Source organism: Hyalella azteca, unplaced genomic scaffold, assembly GCF_000764305.2.
Source record: "Hyalella azteca isolate HAZT.00-mixed unplaced genomic scaffold, Hazt_2.0.2 contig10992, whole genome shotgun sequence".
NCBI lineage: Eukaryota > Metazoa > Arthropoda > Malacostraca > Amphipoda > Hyalellidae > Hyalella > Hyalella azteca.
The window spans coordinates 235,774-255,184 of NW_025941005.1; the positions used below are offsets into that span (position 1 = coordinate 235,774).

At 35.4% G+C, this 19,411-nt stretch overlaps 1 protein-coding gene across 1 annotated transcript in view; it reads left to right on the forward strand.

Annotated features, from left to right (window-relative positions):
• The first annotated feature begins 1,178 nt into the window (after positions 1-1,178).
• Positions 1,179-19,411, forward strand: part of LOC108669823 — a 34,421-nt gene continuing 16,188 nt past the window's right edge. The window contains exon 1 of the mRNA XM_018157240.2: positions 1,179-1,282. Within this exon, the coding sequence (XP_018012729.1) occupies positions 1,280-1,282 (3 nt within the window). The 5' untranslated portion in view covers positions 1,179-1,279. The remainder of the gene's footprint in view (positions 1,283-19,411) is intronic.

Consider the following 19,411-nt stretch of genomic DNA (forward strand, 5'->3'; position numbering starts at 1 on the left):
AATTCATCAAAGCAGACGATCGACTACGCACGAATTTGACTTTATTTTCACCGCGGTCGTAAGCTTTTATCAGCCACACTCGGAATGTGTTGCGGTACCAAGCTTTTCAAATTAATATCAAATTTCTAGTATAACGACACATATTGCCACCTCGTAAAATGAATTCAAGTCGAACGCAATTGATAAGTATTTAAGAAAGATTCAGAGAATGCGGCAAATTAAGGGGAAAATAAAGACGAAATTTCTAAGAAAATTTAAATCACATGACTCTAGAATCACGTGATTCAATTTCGTAATATATCATACAGTTTTTATACGGGCGTTACGTTATTGCATACGTTATTGCAGAGATACGTTATTGCAGAGGATGTCTATCAAAATTCCCCATAGGTAATAATGAGATTGCATGGCAGAAACTAGGTTGGATTGCCAGCAATACATAATTATATGCGTTTAAAAATTACTTTTTAAAGACAACACTTCTAAAGAGGGCAGTGTCTTCGATGTTACACTTATCATATAAGTTATTTATTCTGTCAATTGATTGGTGCATTTTCTCCGACTTTACGCAAGTGCACAAAATTTCAAATCGATTGAACTGAAAGTAGTGTGGTAAATATCGATAATGAGATTTGTAGCAGACAAATAAACAACAAAAAGTGAAGTTAAATAGAAGTGTTGTAAAAAGAAGCTGGGACGTGCACCGAAGAAATGTTAATTGCATTGAATGATGACGCACGCTAAATCATGTTGAATAACTTTTACAGGCGATAATTATAGCGTGTGAATTGCCGTATAAAGCGGCATTGTCAACGTAAATATATTCGCAAATATATTTTCGTTTTTTTATAGGTGGATTATAACTTTTTAATTTATAAGTGGAGTTCCCTATGCATAGTGTATCATAAAAATATATATAGATCGTTTTCCTTTGCCATTTCATCGGAAACGCATGATGCTATGGCTTATATGTATTTTATACAAGATAAAATTTTATACACAAATAAATTATCATTGAACTTGGCCAAATTCGCCGACGTGTCCGTGAATGGCTGCCTGTTTCATGTATGTGAGCCAATGGAGGTCGAGATCCGCCTTCGACCTGGTGACGTCATCGCAGGTGTCCAGGATCTATATAAAGTCGCAGGCATCCTACGATTGCGTCCCATTTGCACGAGCAACGCCGAGCGAAACGTGTTGTCTGCATCCCGTGGAGTTTTGTCTTCACTGCAACGCTAATTTTTGTTCATCCTCGAAAACTTAAACGGACCTAGAAAGGATGGTGAGTACTGAGGCTGAATTCACCAGTTAATAAATACCTAATTTTCGCCTCTTAGAGCTTCTGTTTAGCAGTAATTGTTGTTTAAAAAAGGATTTTGCTAAAAATTATCCGACTTGTCAAAAAACATCAAAAGTGTTACGGAATTCTGATCAAATGGAAATGTTAAGATATTTTTAACGTGTGTATTCAGCACTGAATTTTATAGTGAATATGATACACCAGCTGATAAATTGATAAGGAACGATTGCAATCTATTAGAAACAGAAATAGTATAGGTTGAATGGACCTTACAGTTGCAACATTTTAATTCTATTCATAATTTTATAATCTGGGGAAAGAGATACATGATTTTGAATGTTTTTTGAATGATATACGTCTCTGAAAATAACTTTCGTTATTTATAAACATTCAAGGATTCCACATATGCAAAACATATAAATATATTAATTGCCTTCGAAAATAAAGATGTAGTTGCATGTGCGATTCAGATGAATATGTCATTTTTCAATGCACAATTTTCACCAGCTTATTGCTAATATTGATAAAAAAAGGATTATGCTCAGTCATTACACACTCTCAGAAATTAATGGTACTTTGTCCGAATATCGACATATTTTTTTTGCACGTGCTGTTCATCCTGACGCAGTTTGTCCCTGCAAAAGGGCGTATCAGTGCTACGCCCGCTCTCTGCTCGCGCTGCGAGTATGGGAATGGGTCATTATTGGGATAATATGCCTCCTCAAATTATCTGAGTGCACACGGTCTGCTATATTGTGAGTCGATGTATTATAGTTATAGACTCAGTCTGCTATAGTGTATATTGTCAGTCTGTATATTACAAGCTCAGTCGTCTGCTATATTGTATATTGTCAGTCGATGTATTATAGTTATAGACTCAGTCTGCTATAGTGTATATTGTCAGTCTGTATATTACAAGCTCAGTCGTCAGCTATATTGTTTATTGTCAGTCTGTATATTGAAGATTCAGTCGTCTGCTATATTGTTAGTCTGTATATTGTAGACTCAGTCTTCTATTTTGAATATTGTCAGTCTGTATATTGTAGCCTCAGTCTGCAATATTGTATATGGTCAGTCTGTATATTGTAGACTCAGTCGTCTGCTATATTGTTAGTCTGTATATTGTAGACTCGGTCTGCTATATTGTACTTAACCATCGGCCGAATCAATCGATGTGCGAAGAGTCGTCATGCATCGACGCAGCTGAAAACTACATCTGTTGAACTGACCACAGCGATACGTTCTGATGAATGCATATAGCTAAGAAATGAAACCATCAAGTGCCGGAAATTTTATATTTTTTTGCGTGGCTGGAGATCAATTTTGTATAACAAATATTACTCGGAATAACCATGGATAAATTGATTAAAATCATTGACAGGTGGTTTGCGGATATAAGGGGTTTATTTTGTCGCACTCGTATACTTACGCTTATATTCCAATTTTAGAATTCAGTTAGAAAAAATTACGGATTGTTTTAAAAACCTAGGTGTAAAAATATTTAAATTCACCCAATGACTATACACTTTAAACATGCACTTAGTTATTAATAACTAATAAAATCTAAGCTAACTTTTACCACTTGACTGATATATCAATTGCTGAACAAGTTGCATCGTTTGACGAGGTTTTCTTATTCCATCTCATGTATAGGTTGCATGAGAATGATGATAGTTTGGCTAGCAAACTTGAATAATAATGTAAAATTAATTGGCGTAATAATGATCTAGAGTCTATATTATAGCTTTAACGAGATTTCCAATGTGTGCTGAGGAGTCTCGCTTCAGAGGTAATCGGATCTGCTTAAAGTTTTATCTATCAGTTTCAGATAAATAACAGGATACTACCGGGTTACTCGAGATTACAATGCAAATTTCGTCCTGGTCGCGCTAATATTAATGAAGCTTATGTTTGCCAATTAAAGAAGGACCGTTTCAAACACACATTTTACGTTGAACTCGGAAGTCAAGTCGCTCCAAGCTACCACACCTGCACTTGGTCCTTTCTAGGAAAGACGTTTTATTTCTTTATAATTCCTACGTGAAGATATACCGACCTGCAGGGATCGTGGCAAGCAGCCATAGCAATAAAATGTCATGGCGTTCGTAAAAAAGATCTTTTCTTAACAATAACATGTTTTTTTCGCTTATGATTGATAAGAAACTAGTCCTCTTTCTTTTAACCGAACCATGATACATTTGAAAATCGATCATTCTTTTTTTCCGTGCATTTTAGTCACATTTTTATATGTACATAAAATATACAGATAAAATTTATTCCACTGAGAAAATTACTAAATAATTAGTATTTATGCATCGAGAATGTTTCACGAATTTGTTTAGATAGAATGAATATTCATAATCGTTGTATACCGCCACACTCGCTAAAGATTCCATCTGCTCAATTTAGGCAAATTATTCTTCGTCATTTTTGTTGATGATCCTTGTCATTTATCGGTGCCTTTTCAATTAAATCAAGATTTCATTCATTTTTTTTTTTCAATTTGTTTCGTTGACTTCGATGCTTAGAGCATTCATGTGGTGTGCTGTGCGTTACTCAGTGAATGAAGCAGTACTGTAGCCACGCTTCATGTAAACAAAAGCTCAGAGCATTCACTGAATGCGCTCTGTGTTACTCAGTGAATGAAGCAGTACTGTAGCCACGCTTCATGTAAACAAAAGCTCAGAGCATTCACTGAATGCGCTCTGTGTTACTCATTGAATGAAGCAGCGTTTGCGCGTTGGAGGCACGCAAACTCTCTTGAATTTACATGTCCATAACTCCGAAGTCATTTTGATTAATGATGTAAAATGTTCATTGCGGTCTTGATTCTGTAGTTAAGTTTATGAGCTCCGTAGACGGCAAGCTAAAAATATAGTTAATTTCAATATTTAAAGGTAATCAGGAACGATAAGTATAACTTTTTGTTAATTTTCATTGGTCAGTATAACTGAAATATGATAAAATATTTTGAATGAGATAAATCGTCGTATGAATTTAACACTGATGAGATGAAAAATGACTGGCAATTACTATGAAATACGCATATAGCCTCGCACGTTAGAAACTCATGGTAGTAACGCTTTGACAAATTAATTGAAAATCGAGAGAATCTGTAATGAAATGTGTTCATAGATTATGAATTATTTATTCATGTCTTCAAGAAAGTTGTCGCAAACGTCAACAAGCTTGCGAACACATCATAACCTTAACCGCAACATTTTAAATATATAATTTTTTATATTAATAGCATTGGTAATTAAAAGTTATTAATGTTACTGAATTGAAACCTCAAATTAAAACTTAATTTAGATTTTTATTTAATTCGCAACTACTTCAAGAATCGTTAAATTTTTTAAATTGGCTTTATTTTTACATATTACTTCCCTGAACAACGACTTAGGCAGATTTTAGGGGATTAAAGTTCTGTGAATTAATTCAAACATTTTCCTAAAACCACCGAAACACCTCTGACAACAACTAAAAATATCCTTTCGAGCACAGGCCCAGGATGCAAGAAGGATAATCTGTCACGTTTATTCACGCATCTTTTGGCTGGTGATCTGGCTAAGCTGCTTTCCAAACTACGACATAAAATATTTTAAAGGGTTCGGAATGGGAATTTGGAAAAAAATTTAAAAATATTTTAAAGGGAGCGCGAGTTTAAATGGAAGAGTTTAGCGTCGCAATATTTCTAAACATCAGTCCAAGATGATCGGTATTCCACGGCAAATTTACGATTGTTCAATACATAAATATTTAAGCGAGTTCTTTATTTAAGGCATATGAGAATTTCGGCAAAACAATGACTATCAAACTACAATAAATAGATTTATTCAAACCTATTTTAAATTAACTTGAAGAATTCGGACGTTTAAACGAAGCGATTTAGGAAAAACGTTTTACTAATATGTTGCACTCTCACCAAGTACGAAGTCTTTCAATAAGAAGCACGACTTGTTATAGCTTTTTCGGGAATTAAAAAATTTGCTGCGCTGTTATATTAAAAAAACTTGTTGGCGCATTTGGTACAGGAATATTAATCTTAGATTTTTCCACAAAGTCAAAATTTGAAAGGCCCAATAATTAAACGTACATTGGGTTAATTAAAGTTAAGAACATGGGGAATTTTATCAAAATTAATCATTCACTGTCCCGAAAAGGCGACAAAGGTTAAACAGGGGCAGTGATATTATAAGCCTGTTTCTGAAATGTCCTTTTAAGTCGGAAATTGTTCATTAAGTCATGTGATTCTGCGGCGGGCGGTGTAGTTTTATTTTTTACTCAATTTTAATTGGATCTGCGTGTTTTTCAGGACAACATTTTACACCTTTTTAATAGGAGCCTGTTTTTTCCTCCATGAAACGCGTGTTAGTGTTCGCAAGGGTATTTTTTCGTCTTTGTGCAAAAACTTCTCAACATTTTCCCTAATTAACGTCATACTAGAAATAATTTCGTTTTATGCACATTAATAGAATTAGTTCGTTTATAAATTAAAATGGAAATTGGAATAGATAAACTAGAATGGAAAATAGAGCCGTAAGAATATCCACCGTCATTCTTTTATATTTATATTTTATTTATATTTTTCATATATATATTTTTCAAGCTTATTTTTTTCAAGTAAAATGTATGATCTAGCAAATGTAATTTTCTGCAAAGTTGATGAACTTTGACTGAATCCATTCTATCGACAAGGTTCTTAGATGCGGAGTTTAGGATTTCCGGAACGTTTCATTTCGTTACCGCATCATTTATCAAATTAACTTTAAATTCTCTGTCAAAACCTCCAAGCAGACAATCTTCCATTCTATTAGCGTCATTAGAAAGAAAATCCGATTGAATGATCAGCTTTCATTTCATATAATTATTGGATTCTCGCCAAATTTGTCACAGAAACCGAGGCGAGTCTCCAACACCGAATTTCACGGTAATGGTTACCGGAATCCAAAAAAATAGAATCATTTTCTCCTGTCGCATTTCCAAGCCTGCTTTCAAATTTATCAGAGGCATTAGCCAATGGATTTTTTTCAGTTTGGATATAAAACCTTTGCATTCTTCCGCGCAATTATAGGCTTTTACGATCGGTCATGCAATAACTGGTGTGAGGCGTGAGAAGCATTGTATCATGTGCGAGGATCTCAATGATTTATATATCGGGTGTGATGATTACGTGAAAGGTTTAATGATTCTTACAAATTAACTCGTAATAGGAATTTTTGGTTTCCTGTAGTAATAGAATATGTTCAATGGAAAGGGCTCATTGTGCTGTTACTGGAGATGGCGCAACACATATGAGCTACCCTAATGGGATAGTGAGAAAGAATGAACAAACTATATAAATGAAAGCATTAAAAACATATTTTATGAACAACATAATTAAATGAACAATCTAATTCATGAGCGGTACATCATTAATCCGTAGCTACCAGACCAGAAATGTAAAGTTGAACATTTAATTCGGCTGGGCCCATCCATATACGTCATCGGTGTTGTCGCCAAGAGGAAGTCACTTTAGCGAAGATCGCCTTAGTCAAATCAATTCAAAGTGTGGGAATCTAGCGGAGGAGCGCGCAGTGCTTGCCGAGATTACGCCGGGACTCTTATCCAACGTTGCCATCAAGTTGCAGCTTCCTTCAACACTGCTCCATGAGTGGGAAGACAGATGTTCAAATCAACGACCAAGTCCATGCGACGTACAGCGCCGGAAGCGTTACCGTTTTGAGACTGGTACTCTATACTCCGAGCAATTTCCATAACCGACGAATGAACTAACCATAATAAAAGAGCTTTGTTTTAAATGAATGGTTGACAGCAGCATCGGAGGTAGATCCAAGGTATTTACTTGCCGACCATTTACTGTGTCCTGCCACGCTCGTCCAGGCAGGAGGCTCAATCGAGAGTGAGCCAACACAGGGCTCATGTTCAATTTCAGTTTCGAGTAATGCGTCGGAAAGAGAGAAGAAGTGTGAGAACGACAGTCAGAAAGTCAGACCGCTACAGTGCATTGTCATTCAGAGAGACGATTTGGTTTATCTGGCCTCGTTGAATTGCAAACTTGCTATCAAATTTTAAAGTAACTCTTTATATGGGAATGGGTTGAATTACATATATCACATATCAAAAGCATATCTTTTGGTCGTCACAAGTTTCAAATGTTTATCGTGTTTGAGCGGTTTTTGAGTTGCTTAAACGGTGCAGTCATGAATTATGGGTGAAAAACGAATAAATAAAAAAACTGCTTCTTATTGGTCGAATTTGATTTAATTACATATGTACTTGTAATAAATGAATGTGATGAATGTTCGAAAGTCAAAATATGTCACTAATTGGTGACTAAAAATGGTACTGAATTATAATTCTATGGCTGAGGAAGAAACAAACGCTGGTGTACCTCTTATAATCTTTTTGCAGGCTAGCCCGGCGTTGCCCGGAGGAGATAATCCCTGAGATTTAGATTCCGCTGGATTTTAAAATTTGATCTCCCTGAACTATTTTATTATACAGTATACATACATTTAATATTATGGGAAGACCCAGTCATACCCACATGCAACGGGGAAATTCTCGTTCAAATCCTGTTTTTCAAGTTTGAAGGGAGTTAAATTTTGAATTTTGCTAAGAAAATATGTCGAAAAAAAATGCACAATTATCTTTAAATTTCTCTTTTCATGTTTTCTAATTATTCAAAATTTTCTCGCGAAAATGAATAAAACTTCATACCCTGGTGATATCCCGATCCTATAATTATCGCTTCCGAGCGATAAAGAATGTACTCTGTAACAGAGGAAAATGTACTCCAACGGGTCACAGATTTTCTATAAGGTACGTACGTGTTAGTATTAACGTGACAAAGAAGCGTTATTGGGCCTGTTACGTTTGTTGCTTTTATTAACGATCTGTTATAAGCTACCGTGTGCCCGATGTATGCTGACGGCATAAAAATTTAGAATACAGTTAAGGATGCGCCAAACAAAGTGCAACTGCAAGATGATCTTGATAGTTAAGTTAACTGGGCTGTTGCATGACAGCTGTGTTTCAATGCTGACAAGTGTAAAGTTACACGACAGGAATAATGAACAACAATATTGCAGCACGAGAAGCCGTGCATGGTTGCAACGAGAGAGTAATGATTGAAAAGTCTAGTGTGGAAAAAAATTTCGGAGTTTATGTCGACAAGGAACTGATATTTTCTAGGCATATTGAAGCACAAGTTATTGAAAAGCAAGTCGTACATGTTGTATTCATTGCTGCCTCAAAGAACGTTTTGAGTAAAACCGCGTCTCAATATAGACGTTCATTTTTTGGACTATTCATATCCAGATGTTTATAATTGTTGGCGAGTGCGTGTAGAATATGTTTGGTGGTGGCAGAACGATCGTATGAGCCGCAGTCTAGACAACAGAGAAATGGAAGAGTCTTGACTTTCAATAAACCAGAGTTAAAAATATAACTCAGTACTCACTGCAGTGAGTGACAGAGAGCGCATTTTCTCGTCGGCCAAAACGTGGTCTCGGACGGACGGACGGACAGCTAGACGAACATGACGAGCACAATAGCGCCCTTTTTCCATAAATGAGAAAATGCGCTAAAAAGAGAGACCATTTTCATTTCATATATTAATGCAAGTATTTCTATTTAATATATATTGTAGTAACCTTTTAATTACATTTTATATTAGTAAAATCACTTTTACGAAGTAAAATTGACACCTCAAACAAAATTTAAATTAATCAATAAGTGAACGTCGCTCATGATGTTCTATTCAACTGCACCAGGCAATAGAAGAAAGTCATCCGATGGAAAATTCCTCTACAATTTTCCTTCCACTCAGCAGAAAACGTTTAGAATATATTATAGTGAAATCTCATTTACTGCCAAACTTACGTAAACCTCGTCATGAATGACATATATGCACAAATTATCCATATATTCTATTATAAATTTAATCAAATTTTTTAGATTTTAGTTAAAAATTAACTGCATTCGCATGAACGGAAGCGTCCTCAGTATTTGAGTTATTTATTAACATGCAAATTTATGGGCAGAATTTAATATTGTTCAGGAAAGGCTTGCAAATGCTGATTTCTCCACATGGAAACATTCCTACCTACGCCTCGTTATAAAATTACAGGATTTTTACTAACCGGATAACGACCTCGAAGGAAAGTGTCCAAAGTTTTTGAAAATTTAAAAGAATTCTCGAGTTCATCATCTTCCTTCTTCGTAGAAACTTATGCTTAAAAATAAACTTCCTGCACTTTCTGGGTTAACTTTTTCGATGCTTGAAAGGAACAATTCTTTTGTACGATTCTAAATAAAGTTTGAGAGGTAACGTTTGACGTCTTTGGACACTCGAAACATCGCTACGATTATTCAATATTATACCTTCGTATTTTAAATCGAATACATGTCTTTATAATTTCCTCATAAAAAGGATTCATGTCTCAGGGTTTCTTTCCAAATAATATTGAACAAGGCCTGAGCTACTAATATCTTTTTATGACGAATTTTAACAAGTTTGTCAAGGCATCTATTTTATCGTCAGCAGTTAAAGTCTTAGGATTTCTTCGCGTCTTTAATCACCGAACTTTTCAAGAGAATCATCTTCTGAATATCCTCCAGAGAGATTCCAACTTGTAAGTCCAGGATTTGAAGAGCGCTCACTTAAAGCCTCGCTTTGCCGTAAGGTTTCATAGCTCGAAATATTCCAGAAGAATGGCGGCTACATAATATATTGCCTCGGATGCTGAGAAACGCGCGCTTCCTGTCGGAAAAAATACGACGTTTTGTTGGATTATCGGGTGTCAAAAATTCTTATTCCTGCTGAATGATGATCATTAGCTAGTAAAACCCAACATAATGATGTTATAAAACTGCAATTGCAAATGACGTTCTAGCAATAGATCCGAATGTTTATTCTTATCTTTTTGAAGAGGTGCCACGATTTAAAATTTGATTTCACTGCACTTCAAACTTGACTTTACTTATCAGAATCCATTAGTGATGATCCACTCCTATACGAGTGGTTGGTCCAGTATTTAAATTCAAGGTGTAATGAGTCATAGTTGAAATAAATCATATGTATCGCACAAAGGCGCGACTACGATATGCGCCTATGATACTTTTAAGGTATATATGTACATTGAATTCCTAGCTTTTCCTCTTTGTTCAAACGTAGGGAGGATAATTAAAACATAAGATGTTTTGGCTACTTTACAAATAAATTTGGGTTACATAATTTCACAGGGAAGAACATTACTCGTTATATGTAGTCATTACTGCATCAGAGCTAAAAAACATGTGACAGTTTTAGCCCTTGTGTAGGCAAATGCACCTGAAATAATTAGATCATTTTTTTCATCCTTCAAATTTGACTGTCCACAATTTACGCATCCCTCCATTACAGTTAGTAAGCTTCACCAGGCAGAGGCGTAGCGAGCACTGCAGTCCGAGCATGAAGTTAATATCATTCGGAAGCGTACAATTCCGGTCAAAAATGTGGACATTTTGCAAGCGAAACAACCCACAACTTCGAGTGCCCTCGTCGCAATGCGATCCGCTGTTCGAGGGCACAAGAGACGAGCTAGTGCAGATTACGTTGTTGGAATTACGCAGATAAATACAGCAAACAATTGGCAATTGAATGACAGGGATATATTGGTCTTCTAGTGCAGTATGCGTCGTCTAAAAATCTTGTAAAATATAATATAAAAATCATAATGCAATAAATATAGATTATATTACATTCAATATAATAAATATTTCAATAGAATGATAAGGATATCTTGGTCACCCTTATGCAGATTATGTCGTAAAAATTCCTGGGATAAATAGCGCAAGCAATTGGCACGTGAATGACTGGGGTATATTGTTTTTACTAGTGCAAATAATGTCGTCCGAAAGTACTGGGATAAATACTGTAAGTAATTGGGAGTTGAATGATAAAGATCTATTGGCCTCCCAGTGAAGATTATATTGTAATGTAGGCTATAATATTCCTGTGGTAAATACCACAGACAATTGATAATTGAATGAGAGGGATATTTTGATCTCTTAGTGCAGATTATTTTATCTAAAAATACTAGAAAATACATTGTGTGTAATTAGAAATGAAATGAAATGATATATTGGCCTCGCTCCTATGGCTCTACAGCACCAGGTGTCTTACCTCAATATCATTTACGAGATTTGTAAATAGAGGAATATTTTCAGGCAATCAAGATTTTTAGGATTGAAATTATCCACGAACGTCTGTGATGGCCTGCCGTCAGCGTAAAATTTATGCATAGTTTCATCTGAGCGGTCCATCGCCTAGCTGCGGCTGGTACAGTTCGTGGCTTCGAACAAACAAATCTGAAATGATACACAACAAAATATTTACCTATCTAATATTAAATTAATCCACTGAAATATCGAAACACAAATTCTTGTGAACAAACCATTGTTATTTACAGAAATATATATATAACACTGATAAAAAATTACTATGTTCGCATTGAGTTGAAGTTAGAGTTCGAATCCGTTCCGCAACAGGCAGTCTAGCGTTCGAGGAACTGCTACGAGGCCAATCAATGTCAGACTGAGATTCGAAATTCGAAACGGCGACGCAAAATTTCACCTTTAGCTCGTAGTCTCGTGATTGGATTTGGTGCCCTTGAAACAATAAGAATAAACGCTTAAGTTTTGGCCGCGTTTGCCTGCCTAATTTTGTGGCTCTATGTGGACTTCCAATTAGAGGACAGTTGACAGAGGTAATGAATTAATTTGGAAAACGTAATCTCGTTATAGTTCAATCGTTTTTAGTGCCTTTCCGCAAAATTTTTAATTTTAGAAATTAATTAGTGTTATAAGTCAACACATTTGAGCATCAACCGAGGCATAATAATAATAAGTATCATACTTTCAGGACATAGCAGAAAAACCAGAAGCTAACATAAATATTAACAAAATCTTAATATTTCTCATCGTTTATACGAGGAATAGCATTAGTAGCTGTCTCTTGAAACTATGAAAAAGGCTGTTTAGATACATGAAGCATTTTTTATGCGTGTCTGGTGCAAATAATTTGGGAGGATGTAATGTATGGCTAAAGCTGGAAAGTTAAATATTAAGTTAGCCGACTTAAAAATGTTTGACTTCATCAATGATTTTTCATAAAATATCTTTCAGTCAGGAATTAAATTCTGTTAAGAAATGGATGATTCGTGGGCTGAAGTTCAGAGTTAAATACTCTTCATAACCTACAAGTCAATAGTGATTAAATTTGATTTCGATGGTGAAGGATTTCGTGTAAATCCAAGCCAGTTGGCATCCGGCAATCACGCAGCCGTAATGAGAGCAGAAATGTTGTGTTGTTGAATTATATGCATGTTTGTTTGGCTAACAAGTCAGGGCTCAGGACTGAGACCCTCATTATATTTAGTCCAATTTTTCACTGTAATGAGCATCACGTTTTAGTAACATTGTGTTTACATGACGTCAGTAGCCATCTTTACAAGGTTTCAAGTGCCAGTTTTATTTTATCAAGTTAACATAAGCACATTATACATTCTATTGTATTACTATATTGCATGTCTGTAAAATTGAATAAATGTTTATCGTAAATGTTTCTGCCGAGGAGATTCGCGTTCATATTCAGTCTTGTTTATTTATTCAATACAAATTGTTTTTTCACTTTTCAAACCCAGATAATAGGCTTGGCATCATGGTCCCGGAAAAAAATTAGAAATTTTAATTATATTACTAATATGTATGTGCACTCATTTCATTGATTAAACTGAAGTTATGTTAATAAGAGGAAGTCTAAATTAAACTCACATTAGGAATAGGTTTCTCATTCAATTACAAAAATAAAGATAATATCCTACATACTGTACAAAACCATATAATAATCTGCAGGGTCAAAAGATGTGAGTTTGTCATGAAAACGTTAATCTGTACCACATTTGACATCCACGTAACTCGTTTTGCTAAAGGGGCGTGAGCTCTAACCTCGTTCCAGGACGAGGCGCGTATCGAAATGTATTTCCGTGGAGAAGCAAGGCTGTGTTTGCTGTCGTATGTACCACAGAAATACTGGGGGATACTTGCTATGTCGGAACGGGAATGTAACGTAGATATTTGAGACGTCAGTTGGTCTGAGTTATGGCTTGTTCGGGAAAGCCCTTTGAAGTTTCGCGTCTTGTGAATACGTTTTTGTTTTCTGCAGAAATAAATGTTTTTAAGTGGGCTAGGTTTCTGTGAATTCAACTCCTACTAAATATGAAAAAGAATGTGAGGAAAATTTCTTAGTAACAACAGTTCGTTTGATGTATGCTCTCAAAACAACAAGTAAAAGTATGTACAGAAATTGAAAACAATATTAAATGTAAAACATTGCTCCATTTTAGAAAGTTAGCAATATTTTAATGTCTTTGGAGGATCACTGTTGAGAAAAACATTCGGATCAAGAAGAGATATGCAGGAGAAAACATCTGATCTCGTTATAATTTTTCATTGAACTTACATTAGACATCTGATAATTCAGAGGGAAAACTTTTTACTTTCTCCTCTGAACTTCCTGATCGTGCTTTAGCTGGGGCTAGAAGAGCCACTTATTCTTTATTTTTGGAAAAATTTATCTAGAGAAAATAAGCTTTGAGTCCAAACTCTCCCACGTGTTTTCGAATAACTTGACGAGATGGTTAAATTTTGCCTGTGATTGAAGCTAATAAGGGTTAAATTTTCATTTATTATCTGTTTTTTTTATCTCTATATTGTATTTTATTTATTTATTTTTTATAAATTCGTTGCTAATGCTAAAATTGTTGTACATGAGCTTGGAAATCAAATAAGAAAATAGATGGCACGCCAATCGCAATCATTCGCTAATTGGTAAAGCTTTAACTATAATAAAAATGAAAACAAATAGATGTAAAATCATTTAAATTGTCAGGGCATTTTAGAGTCCTAAAATGTCTAACGAAACTTTCAAAAAGTTTACCAATATTCAACTTCATGTTTAATCGACAGATCAAATTTTATTTCAGCATCTGAGCAACAAGTGATACAGCCATGAAAGGTTCTAGCCAAAGATCAATGATAATATTCAGTCAATGTAACGCGTGCGTTTTGCGCTGTCTCAAGAAAATTCAAATAATATGCACAGTGTAAATTGAGAATACCTCACAAATATAATTGAAAATGACGTAAATTCCTTATATGGAATCCATCAAAATCTCTCTGAGAAAAAAATGGCCCAAAAATCACAAAGCTGCAATACGTCCTGATTTAAAAAACACAACAAATTGGTAGAAACACGTGGTGGTCGGTTTGCAGTTTTTCATTAACTCTACGGAAATTGGCACTAACATTCAAGTATATTTATAATCCCAGTGCCTGTAAAAATATTTAAATCATTTCTGTAAATATTTTGGTCAGTAATCAGGCATCAACCAGGGAATTTTGATACTAAGTCTTTTTTAAATATAGTTTCAATACATATTACGTTGCAGTGACTAAACATCTGAAATTTATTATATAATTCAAAATACTATAGCATAGGGACCATACATTAAAAATGTTTGTAGTCTGATTTATGCATGAATTTCTCAATCTGTTTTCACTTCAAAACGCCGCAACTATTCGTATTGTGGATGATTATTTTCCAGCTACTAAGCCGTCATGAGCAGAGAATAACAACTAAATTGGCTGAGCGAAATTCCCGTTTCATCTGTAAAGGGCTAAGCCTAAAATGAACCTAGAGCTGCACGTTAATTTGAGTAGATGACCAATTTAGTACGAATTAAAAATTAATCAGTAGCAAAGGTTTTTAAGTGCAGCAATATTAGAAGTTTCTGCCTTCATTAGAATTTAAACTAACACAAAGACTATCTTGTCATTACGGTAAAGAACAAATAACAGAGATGAAGAAGTCATTCAAGAGAATGATTGGTTAAAACTGATTAGGAAACTAGCAATAGCTACTTTAAACATAAATTTAGATTATTTTCGGTCATATATTTCTTAAAGCTTGAAGCGGTAACCAAGTATATAATCTATCATAGTTCACTTATTGTGAACTAAATTATTTAACATCATTTGTATATTTTGCGTAACTAAAACATCTGAAGCAAGCATGCAGGCTACGCGAGAGTAATGATGAGGGTAACGATGAGAGTAATGATGAGAGTAACGATGAGAGTAATGATGAGAGTAATGATGAGAGTAATGATGAGAGTAATGATGAGAGTAATGATGAGAGTAATGATGGGAGTAATGATGAGAGTAATGATGAGAGTAACGATGAGAGTAATGATGCGAGTAATGATGAGAGTAATGATGAGAGTAACGATGAGAGTAATGATGAGAGTTAAATGCGAGTTAAATTTTCTGATGTAATTGCTTCGTCCTAAATATGCCTCGGAAATGCCCCTTGTAATGCTTAGGCGAGGATAGCTTACCTGCGATTGTGAGATGGAGAGCTTAGCGAGGGAAGACGCTCCGGCTGAGTGAGGCTTGAGTTTTGAGTGGGCGTCTTTATACGCTCGATTGTGATGCAGATTTGATGCTTGGATGAACTCTTTGAAGATTTGATGAGTGGGGAAGAGTCTGCGGAAAACATTCCGTAAGTTAGCTAGGCTCTAGATTATTATTTTAAGATTTTATGGATACAATAGAAAAAAATATTGAAGACAACTGTGTAAACTTTACATGAATGTTTGTAAATTTTTTATAGGTGAACGATGTAAGGTTGAAGACATTTTCTTTCTGCTATTTTCTAAACTTTGAATGGGGTTTACGCATCAAGAGGAAAATCATTTGCCGTACTCTGGTAAATATAATCACATCTTTTAACAATTTTTTCAAATAATATTAATATTTCCTGCAATAAGTAGTTATAATGTGTTGAATTATCACCACTTTTTACTTTCTTCTCCTGTTTCCAGTCATTTCTTTGCCTTGAATGACCCAACCATGGATTTTTACATCTCTAGGCTTCAGGCTTGAACTCCAGCCGACATGTGTCTCCTCGGCAGACAAATTCCTCACTTGTTCTTTGTTGACGTCACAGTTCAGCCCCCGAATGGACCGTCCTCTTATTCGGCCGAATGGAGCTGTTATGGCGTCGATCCGCTTGCTTGTGTTGAAAGTTTTCCGGTTCGGAGATCAAGGAAAGCATTTTTTCTCTGCTTCCGTTTTACAACAGGTTTCTTTCGAAATTAGAAGAAAAAGAATACCAAGAACATTTAACTTTTTCCGAATTTTCTTTCTGCGGTGTTCTAAATCTGTTTATTTCAACATTGGGGTTTCTAACGATCTTTTGCAAAGAACATATGTATGGTGTACGGTTATATTTTTCGCAACTTTCTAGATCTTGCCTACTACTTCTTTTGTATATTTAACAAAGTTTGTGTGTTTTTGGAGCCTCACGAATATGTAGAGGCGGTTCGGGTGCGTATCCAGGATATTCACCATGTAAGGATATTAGCTGGACCTGAAAATTTATTCGTAGTGGAAGAATGGTAAAGCATTTCAAAACTGACCGTAATTTGATAGTATAAATGGGTGTGTATACATTTAATTTAAACAATGAAATCTTTTTGCATAATTTCAAACAAAAGTCAAATAAAAGTCAAATAAAAATTTTTATTTGAAATGTGAGTATAAGGGGTCTTCTATAATTTTGATACATTAGCTTTACTACTATTAACGGGATTCAAGAAATTGAAAATTAGGCGCTTTGGGATAACTGAAGCTAAAATTGCAGGGATTTTAAATGTAGCCCGAGCCACGCTGGGCCAACTAGCTTGCAAACATAAAATGTGCAAAATCAAAATGGAGAAACAATATAGCATAATCATTTGTCCCGGCATAAGTTGAACTTGAAAATCTTTCTGCTTATGCTACTTAATTCAAGCATGTGTAATCTTCAAATTACCTGCGACCCTCTGAATACCAAACAAAATATGCCCCTGCATTCGCTCCCCATCACCAAATACACTTGAAAATGATCGAAAACATCGTCGATCCGCCACAATTAAATTTTCCCGTCACATATGAATCCAATGAACTGCATGCATTCTGACTGGGCCTTTATAATCTCGGCCGTTATAAATTTAGTGGTAAACAGCAACCATGAAGCCGTTCAAGCACGTTTTCTTACTAGCCGTGTAAAGGACAAGGCTCTTAAAAACATCTCCAATGCAATGCATGAATGTTTTCCAAATTTACATGTTATCAATTGAGGATCCAGGATATGAAATTATTATTTTTTGGATTGGTGCTGAATTGAATTGTTGTTGGCTTAGAAACAGTTCTTGCAAAAATGGCTAGTTGAATTGCGAGTTTATACTTGCCATTTCTTTAGTAAAAGACTACCATACGTTTGCAGAGAAGCTTATTAGCTGTGAAAGTGACCAAGCCATTGTACTTGGAAATTCAGATATTGTATCGTCCACGTTAAGAAATACATAGTCCTGTAATGCAAACAGTTCCCCCATATCTTTTATTCTAGGTCATACATTAGACATGAAAAGCGTACTCGCTCGGTTATTTCTGCTCCAGCCAAGCAGCAAATATAAATATGCGTGTCGCTTGCAGCATAAGCAAAGGCCAATATACCAGCACACCACGCGGACAGCTCGGTAGCCACAGCTTTCTTTTGCATTAACTGTCCGCCACCCTTTTTTTAGCATTAGCTGTCCGCCACCCTTTTGCATTAACAGGTGGCGTGCGTTGCTGTGGCAGGCTCCCAAAATCGCGTAAGGATATGCACGCAACCACAGAGAGATTTGCATGCCAGGACACTTGGTGCAGAAAAGAATAGCGTCGTATTTTGGCCGATAAGAACTGTACAAATATTGCAGAGTTTGAATAAGTTTCATTGGCATTCGCACGAGCCTGGGTCTTGCTCGAATTATATTCAAGAAAACCATTCTTTCTTACTTTTAAAATTAGTTAATGAGAAGGAATGCACCCAAAAATTACGAAAGATACTCGACAGTGAATTGATTGAGATAAACGCTTTTTTATTATTGCAAAGTAAGCTTTCATTTCATTTTACAGTCACTTATCTCATTATTTTCCAGGAGTATTTTTATTGACAATCATTTATTAAGAAGATTATATTCAACTATCGCCCACTTCATAAAATCGCTGTTTTTCACAACTAAGCTCGTCCATGTGAAAAATTAAGGTAAATTTTGATTCTAAATTCCATCATGTCGGCCATAATGAAACAGTCGCAGCGTTTTTAATCTGGCCGTGATCGTCTTAATACGGTGGGGGTGGGCGACTGCATTCATTTCAAGAGATAATGGCCGCAATTTCCTTCAGAACGTTCTATGCAGCCCAAATTATTTAACACAATATCTTGATTAGATTTCGAGCGCAGAATAGCTATAGTTTCCTCCGTTCTCAATAGTTTTAATGGGGTGTTATTAGCATGGTTCTCTCCTATTTCAATTTCCAATGCGGTTATTAGATGTCAATCTAAACTAAGATCAAGATGACAGAGTACAAAATTTATTCTCATATAATTTTTACAATGTTACGATTCTTGACAGAAGCAACGCATAATTCATTCTGAATATTGAAAACAACAATAGTAGTTCATTCCTTGCTTAAATCAGACAAAGAAATGATGATACAAATTTATAAATTTATCATATAACATTCAATACTACGCTTTTCAAGCTTTTCTAGTACTACACCAAGGTGGTCAAAGACTTAGTAGCTAATAATGAACTACTTGCATACGTCGTATGTAAGTAGATATATTTTTTTAATTTTCCAAACTTAGTTGAATTTACATGTAACGATCCTTTAGAAGTCGAAGATCTTCGTAGCATTGATCTCTGAAAATATTGCTGCAGGCCACGTTTCTGATTAGAGTTTAGAGGCTCGGTTCTTTCAACAGACTTCAAAGGAGCAATGAAAAGATTTCTGATATTTACCTGTGCAATTTTTGTCCACATGCGACTCGTTATACACGCCAAGACTCTCCTCATCGAGCAGTTCGTGACCACGCATCAAGGAGGCACGAGGGTCCGATCGCCAATATTTTTTACGAGTTTAACAGGCACTTTAAAAGGCACTCCACCTGCTCGTTTGTAGGGAAATGCAGTC